At 50.9% G+C, this 8,617-nt stretch overlaps 1 protein-coding gene across 1 annotated transcript; it reads left to right on the forward strand.

Moving 5' to 3' along the window:
- Positions 1-3,150: 3,150 nt before the first annotated feature.
- Positions 3,151-8,276, forward strand: LOC142907679 (uncharacterized). Its single transcript, XM_076057324.1, has 2 exons — positions 3,151-3,297; positions 5,740-8,276. The coding sequence occupies exon 2, from the start codon at positions 5,756-5,758 to the stop codon at positions 7,199-7,201; it is 1,446 nt and encodes a 481-aa protein (XP_075913439.1). The 5' UTR covers positions 3,151-3,297; positions 5,740-5,755; the 3' UTR covers positions 7,202-8,276.
- The last annotated feature ends 341 nt before the right edge of the window (positions 8,277-8,617 follow it).

Consider the following 8,617-nt stretch of genomic DNA (forward strand, 5'->3'; position numbering starts at 1 on the left):
TCGCGCGCCATCCTCGAGGTTGTTGCTCGGCGATCTTCCATTAACATGCTAATTTTTACCTGGCAGCCCTTTGATTGGTGGAAAACCCACCACCGCCTCAGTCGCTACTTACTGTTGTATATGTTGGTATTGAAAATTTGAATGAAAATAATAAAAATTAAAAGAAATTTGGAAAAAAATGCGTAATTATCCGAAATTATGTTAATTGATGTAATTGTGCACATTCAAGAGATAATCGTATTAATATATGCGAGTGCGTGCTATTATGCTAATGTACACAGTTATGATAATTAGGCCCTGCCTCGCTGACGAGGGTCGTATCATCAATCGGGATAATACAATTAATCGTATGAAGTTATGCAGGTGTGCTGTAAGTATGTCAGATTAACTCGGCTTCGTTGTCTAGGTTCGTATTATCAATCGGTATTATACAATTATTCTCACTTTAACATTTACTGATTATGTATTGGTGTTTATGTCAGGTCTCCAAATTAAAATCTCATCGCACGATACAGTCCTTATAAATAAGATTATTACGCATGGACTCAGGGAAGAAACACGCAACCACTTCTGTGTTAAGCAATTTTAATTTCTAAACAAAACCTTAACTTTATAATATGCGAATTATTATGCTTAGAATTATCAACCACATTGATCCATACATTTAACCCACAATGGTCACGTTGTTAATTGGGTAACAGATCGATTGATTACTTCAGAGTAACACGAAGGAACAAAAAGTCCTTAAAAATTCGTCCGACAAAATTCATGCGAAAGGCAATAAGCAATGATTATGCCCCAAAGGCAAAGTATACGTCAATAGATTAATCGGCATGATTATTCAATTAAAAAGAAAAGAAAGAAACGAACGACTAAGGTGCTTCTAAATGACCGTATCCATGTAACTCAATGGGCAGAAATGTTCTTCACGATCAGTTGATATTTAATGCACCACCTTGGAATGGTAACCCTTCTTGATTTGTCCTGATATGCATGTTGTGTGTCTTTGTAAAGCAGACGCTGGGTGATGCGTCGTGAGGATGTGAATGTGGGGGAGGGTTATACAAACTGCTTCGTTTTTTTTCTTGCTCGGGGCGTCGGCTTAGCTGCCTGTGTTGGCAGATACATGCTCCTTCCACTGCTGGAGGAGCTGCGTTGCATGCGCTCGTCCCTGTAGATGCTCGATCACACTCGCCGCTGGTCCGCCGACAGCAGCAGGCTCCTTCCACTGCTGGAGGAGCTGCGTTGCACGCGCTCGCCGCTGGTCCGCTGACACTTTTGCTCACGGGCGGCTGGTCAGGCTCTTTCCCCTGCTGGATGAGCCAAGTCGGTACAACGTTTGGTGCTGGCAGCTGGCACTCGATGTAGAATAAAAGTCTTTGAGCGATACTTCGTCTTTCAGCTCTGAACTCACACTCAGTGGCACATCGCTACTCTGCCAGCCTCGCCATCCTCGGTTGATCGCGGGGCCCACTGCTGGAGCCTGCCGCTGGCTGCCCTCTTCGGTCGCTCGCCGAGCTGAATTGTCGAGAGAATTGTCGAGCTGGATTGTTGAGCTCACTCTCAAAACTTGAAAATTGTATTTGCACACCTCTTACACAACTCTGGTAGCATAGTACGATACAGCTCATCGCAATCCTTGATTCTGCAAGCGACTCAAAGCATCAGGATGAATGTAGAATAATCTTTCAGCGATACTCTGTCGGTACATGCCGAACTCAGCACCTAACATCACCTCGCCCCTCTTCTCTGCGGGACACAGCACCCATTGCTAATGTCTCGAGGCCATGCCTCGGAGTTGGCTTGCTGTCCTCTTCCAATCTGCCGTCTCGCTGTCCCTTGCCGAGCTTAAATGTGAAATTCTCTCTCCTCTCTCCGCGTCTCTTGCGAGAGAGAAAAAAAACAGATGCTTACTCCGTCCGCTCTCTCCCCACGGCTGCGCCTGATTGCCCCCCTCCCCTCTTCCCTTGGTGACCCCGGGCTGCTGCTTTACATCAAATAGAGGTTTGTTTGTGAATTGTTACTAAAAAGATCTCCAAAATTCTAAACAAACAAGATCCTGGTCGGGTTCAATACAGTACACAAAATCCGTGACCTTATCCCTTCCGTGAAGGATGTCATTCCTGACTTACAGTCCCCCGGAGTTTACAGATTGAGCTGCACCTGTGGTGACTGCTATATCGGGGAGACGAAACGACATGTCTCTGACCGAATTCGCGAGCACAAATCAAATTTGAAACACGGCAGAACGAATTCTTCTGCCGTAGCTGATCACTGTTACAACGCTGTGGGTGATCACGATATAATTTTCTCCGATACCAAGGTTCTTTGCAAACCCACGGGTTTTTATCAGAAATTTGTCCACGAGGCAATTCAGATTTACAAACACAGACACAATTTCAACCAAGATGGTTTAAAATTAAGCAACCATTGGAAAGATGTTCTAAATCGAACCAAACATTAAACTAATTTTCAATGGTAAAGTATATTTTTTCAAGTAGTGGTATCCCAAACTTTCGCAGCTTCTTAAAATTCCCTTTTCACACCACCAGCATGTGGACTCTACCTTGCCCCCTCGCCAGCCTGCACATGTTCACCCCCTCCTCACCTCTCATCATGCTAAGTCCGCCTATTAAATGCAAATTTTTATGCTAATTCCTTTGTCAAGGCACCTTAATTCCTCTCACACAAGCTTAAAGGTCGCGGTCTGAGCTTGGCTGTGTTCACTACAGCGCTGTCCTCGAGACAGTCTGGTCCCTTCACCTGATGAAGGCCACTTGTGTTGTGGCCGAAACGTGGTGAATTTATTATATATTTTGTATTTTTATTTTTGTTGTTTTATACATTTACATGACTTTACCGAATAGAACCAAAGAGTATAGACCCTTTTGTTATCTTAACACTGTTTGACCTCCAACCATCTAGGAATACAGTTTTGGTGGGAGAAGAAAGGTAACTTTTGTTAAAATTCTACTGCGTGTTTGGAGAAACAGAGGCAACGTTTCCCAAAGGTCGCAACGTCACGTCTCTTCGACCCCCTCCCCCCCCCACATTGCCCGTGACCTCATGTCTCTTCGTCCAAACGCCCATTGCTCGTGACGTCACGTCCCTTCGCCCCCACCACCGGACGTGACGTCACCATTATACACACCCTCCCCCCGTCGTGACGTCACGCCGGCGTTGCTTGCCCCCCCGTTTTGCTCGCCCGACGTCACTCGCACGCGACGGAAGGAAGCTGAAGGGGAGGGAGCGGAGGGCGAAGAGCGACCCGGAGGCCGTGGGAGAGAGGGGCCGTGGGTGAGGCCGTGGGTGAGAGACCGTGGGAGAGAGACTGTGGGAGAGAGACTGTGGGAGTCTGTGGGAGAGAGGGGCCGTGGGTGAGAGACTGTGGGAGAGAGACCGTGGGAGAGAGACTGTGGGAGAGACTCTGAGTAATAGAGAGGGAGAGACCGTGGGAGAGAGGCCGTGGGTGAAAGACTGTGGGAGAGAGACTGTGGGAGAGAGGCCGTAGGATACTGTGGGAGAGAGGCCGTGGGTGAGAGACTGTGGGAGAGAGGCCGTGGGAGAGAGGGAGATTGTGAGAGCGAGATTGTCAGAGGGAGATTGTGAGTGGGAGATTGTGAGAGTGAGATTGTCAGAGGGAGATTGTGAGTGGGAGATTGTCAGAGGGAGATTGTGAGTGGGAGATTGTGAGAGCGAGATTGTCAGAGGGAGATTGTGAGAGGGAGATCGTGAGTGGGAGATTGTGAGAGGGAGATTGTGAGAGAGAGATTGTGAGAGGGAGATTTTGAGTGGGAGATTGTGAGTGGGAGATTGTGAGTGGGAGATTGTGAGTGGGAGATTGTGAGAGGGAGATTTTGAGTGGGAGATTGTGAGTGGGAGATTGTGAGAGGGAGATTGTGAGTGGGAGATTGTGAGAGGGAGATTTTGAGTGGGAGATTGCTAGAGGGAGATTGTGAGAGGGAGATTGTCAGAGGGAGATTGTGAGTGGAAGATCGCGAGTGGAAGATTGTGAGACATCGCGAGGGCGAAATCGCGAGTAGAGAGACCATGAGAGATGTCTGCGCCGGTTTGAAACTTGCAGGCCGGCCCTGCCTACGATCCATCGTGGGTTTAACCGGCAGGCTGAATCACAGTGTGAGGAGCTCACAAATACTTGAAGGATCTGGACAGGGTACCTGTCTTCGGCGAGCTCCTCCAAGGCTCCGTTGGCTGGGTCATGTAGCCCGCATGCCCAGCCACCGCACGCCCAAGCAGCTTCTGTTTGGCCCGATAGAGGGGGGCTAAACGGGCGCAGTACGGGCTGGAGATGAGATGGCGCTGATGCGGTATGTGGAGCTGAGTGGACTTGCCGACGACTGGCACCAGCGGTGTCAAGATCGGCCTCTGTGTAGGAGGCTCGTGAAGGATGCTGCTGCTGGGCAGTTGGTGGCAGTCCCCCTCCAGCAACAATGGAGGGCAGAGGAGCGACGCTCACAACAACGAGCAGAGTGCCGGGCTACTAAAAGTACCAAGTTTTGCACAGTAGGGGGCACAGGTGGTGCATCTGCTCGTCATCTCAGTCAGAATCAGAATGTTTATTTAGACTGCAGGAGGAGGAATCCGATGAGCTATAAAGCTCTTTTCCACAATTGTCCAGTATGGGTATAGGGAGTCAGCGATTTACAACGGCAAACACACGATACACACAAACACGATACACACACAAACACACGATACACACAAACACACGATACACACAAACACGATACACACAAACACACGATACACACAAACACACGATACACACACACACGATACACACGATACACACAAACACACGATACACACAAACACACGATACACACACACAATACACACAAACACACGATACACACGATACACACACGATACACACAAACACACGATACACACAAACACACGATACACACAATCACACGATACACACAAACACACGATACACACACACGATAGGAGTGCAAAATAGAACAAAAGGTAAATGGAAATTATTGTTTAATTTCGATTTATCAAGATTGGGCAAGGCAGCAAAAATAGCAACAGAGCAGTAGCCAACTGTGCTAATCGGAGGTGCGGGGGGAAAGACAACAAACTGAACACAACAACAGCAAGCAGCAGTTCTAAAGAATTGAGTTTGTCAATCTAGATCAGGGGTGGGGAACGTCCGGCCCGTGAAATCATTTGGTGTGGCCCTGCCAAGGCAACCGCAGGCAGGACTCGAAATTCAATAAATCTAGGAGCAAACCTGGATAAGCAGTTGCGAGTAGCAAAATCGTCAATACCAGCTAACATCACATGCCTCGCCAAAGAGAAGCAGTTCCAGCCATCACATTAGCGGTGAGTTAATTAAATGTTTGACCAAATATAACAAGCTAATTTTTAAGTTGATAATTTTGTATGGCCCGCGAATGATGTTAAAAATATCCAAATGGCCCTTGGCAGAAAAAAGGTTCCCCACCCCTGATCTAGATGATGATTTAAAAGTGCATCGCAGCTCCCAGTGGCTTCCTCATACCGGAGAGGAAGAGCGTTCCAGACTTCCGCCACAAGCCGCAGCATCTGAAAGTGCCACGGGATGCAGCGGCGACCACTGCCTTTGTTCTACAGTTAGCAACTGGTGTCCGTGGTTTCTAGCTTCACGCCTTGTTTGCGATACTTCACAGGGACGGAGTGGGGCGGGGGAGATTCATTTTCCTTCGTGTGCCTCACTCTCTGCCCCAGTGCCAGGACGGGAACGATGAACGAGGGAGGAGAGATGAAGATCTACTGCCCGGTTTGCAACTGGGTGGTGGTCAGCCTGCCCGCCCTGGAGGACCACATGAAGCAGCACAGGGGCCGGACCGAGTCCGTGCTGTACCAGTGCCCCCACTGCCCGTACAGCACGGACAAAGCGGCCACTCTGATCGGCCACCAGAGGAGCCACGCCGACGAGATGCTCCACAAGTGCTGGGTGTGCGATGAAGTTTTTGCAAATTCGGAAGACTACTGCTCCCATCAGACCACGCACATCAATCGAGCGCGACGCAGGAAGTCGATCGGCCAACCGCCAGGAGACGTCTCACCGGACAAGAGAATCCACGCGGGCGAGAGGCCCTACCACTGCAACGTCTGCGGGGTGGACTTCACTCAGTCGCAACACCTTCTCAAACACCAGAGGATCCACACGAACGAGAAGCCGTACGCGTGCGCCGTGTGCGGCAAGGCGTTCGTGCGCTCGGCCAACCTCGTCACCCACACTCGGGTCCACACGGGCGAGAAGCCGTACAAGTGCACCACGTGCGGCAAGGCATACAGCCAGTCGACGGCTCTCATCAACCACAAGAGGACCCACACGGGCGAGAAGCCCTACGGGTGCACCGTGTGCGGGAAGCGATTTACCCTGTTGAAGGTTCTCGTCCCACATGAGAGGACCCACACAGGCGAGAGGCCCTACAGGTGCACCACGTGCGGCAAGTCCTTCACCCAGTCGGGCACACTGGGCATCCACAAGCGCACCCACACGGGCGAGAGGCCGTACGCGTGCGACGTGTGCGGCAGGTCGTTCACGCACTTGGGCACCCTCCATGTACACAAGAGGACGCACGCGGGCGGGAGGCCCTTCACACGGGGGAAGGCTTCCTCCGAGGCAGGGGGCCTCCGGGCGTGCCGGCAGGCCCGCGCGGGCTCCAGCGCGTCGACGCCACCGGCCCGTCCCCTCCGCCGCTGCGCCCGTGGGAGGGCCGGGCTCCTCGAGGGCGTGACTGCTGCCGGGGAGGTCGTGGCGAGCCTCGGGGGCGAGGGTCTCATGGCAACCCCCTCGGCAACCCCCTCGGTGACCCCTTCGGTGACCCCCTCGGCATCGCTATCATCAGAACACGGAGAGACCCGCAGCTTCGAGACGTTGCCAGGGGTGAAGGTAGAATGCGACGGTGAAGATCCTTCCGCCTCCCTACCGATCGTGAAACGGGAGCGCGGAGGGATCGCCAGCTTCGAGACGTGGCCGGGGGTGAAGGTGGAATGCGACGGTGAAGATCCTTCCGCCTCCCTACCGATCATGAAGCGGGAGCGCGGAGGGATCGCCAGCGTCGAGACGTGGCCAGGGGTGAAGGTGGAACATGGTGGGGGGGAGGATTCTTCAGTTCCCCTCTCGATCGTGAAGCAGGAACGGGAAGAAAGCCCCGGCTGTGAGACGCGGCTGGGGTGAAGGTGGCACACTGGAGGCTGAGTCTCTGCTTTGGGAACGGATGTTGAGGTCTACGTGGGACGTGTGAAGGAGGAGGCTCCAAGCAAGCATGTCGAGTGAGAGCGAGTCCTCGACTGGGACCTTTGTTAATTTGCTAGCGTGGGTGGGGGATGTGTACTACACAGAGGGGGCAGGTCTAGTGGAATGGAGATTAAACACTCGAGAAGCTGACCGAGAGAGAGAAATGTTGAGAAAATGTCGCGCGATACATCGGCCGTTCGAAAGCACGAGCGTGTCTGCACGACTGTGAAGGTACACAACGTGGAGGCAATATTTTTTTTTCTGAGAACAGATACACGTGAAGTGAAAACTTCGTAGACTCTTGGTTTTATTTTATCAGGTACGGCCCACCACAGCCACGTATCTCTTTTTCAGAAGCGGCCTGGCCATCACAAATGATACCTCAACGAAGTGGCCTATCATCACGTGGACACTTATAGCAGCAGCCACATGCTCTCTAAACACCTGGTGATGTTGATTATAAATGTCGGGGTGGGGAGACAGGGGGAAACCAGAGGACCCGGAGAAAAATCCACGTGAACCACGGGGAGAGAGACACGTGCAAAGTCCAAATATACAGCAGGCCATGTCAGAGCTGGGATTGAACCCTCGACCTCCTGTATACCAAGCGAGGTAGTTAACATCTAGACACCATGTCACCCAACGGTGGAGGAGACGCCAAACCAGATTTGAAAGGAACACCGTTTCCCGACCTTTGCCGATCTGGACGTGTGGGCGATGCAACAGGCAAGGATGGATAACGTGCAACGGACTTTAAACTTTGGTAACCACTCTTGAGCGGTGGTTAACTTTCACTGCAGCCTTGCACCCCGTTGGTTCTCAATAGTAAAAAAAAATGTATATATTGTCTCCTCCCTCGAGACAACAAAGGCCAAAGGAGCACCACCTCCCCTGCCTCGCGAAACAAAAGACATCTGGGAGGTAATTTATTCACAAGGTTATCTTGGGAAAGTTGTATAACTGTATTGACCACCACGTCATAGAAATTATAATAATAAAACAAACTTGATTTGAAGCTTTTCGTGATTGCAGGAATTACTCTTTGGTTCTTTCGGTAAAGCTGCGTAGAAAGAAAATATAAATAAAAGAATACTATTCTATTATTTAGTAATAATAAAACAGTGAGGCGGAAAGCGCCAATATGGGCGGATGAAAGCCTACACACATGACCATAGTGTGAGGATCATTCCTATCGTGCTCCGATCAAAGTCAACATCTCCGTTGGAAGACCTGAGGCCACCGCTACTCTTGAGTGTGCCCAGTAATTCGCCAAACCACAGGCAAAGGATAGTAAGGGTCGGGTAATATCACACGCCGTGTGCCGACATACACCCGCCGACCCAATGCCCCCTGCTG

This window comes from Petromyzon marinus, chromosome 80 (genome assembly GCF_048934315.1).
Source record: "Petromyzon marinus isolate PM22_M1 ecotype Great Lakes invasive population chromosome 80, UKy_Petmar_22M1.pri1.0, whole genome shotgun sequence".
Classification (NCBI taxonomy): Eukaryota; Metazoa; Chordata; class Hyperoartia; order Petromyzontiformes; family Petromyzontidae; genus Petromyzon; species Petromyzon marinus.

Bases quoted from the DNA above. Each gene is read 5' to 3' on its own strand.
- LOC142907679 (XM_076057324.1), top strand. From the start codon at position 5,756: ATGAACGAGGGAGGAGAGATGAAGATCTACTGCCCGGTTTGCAACTGG.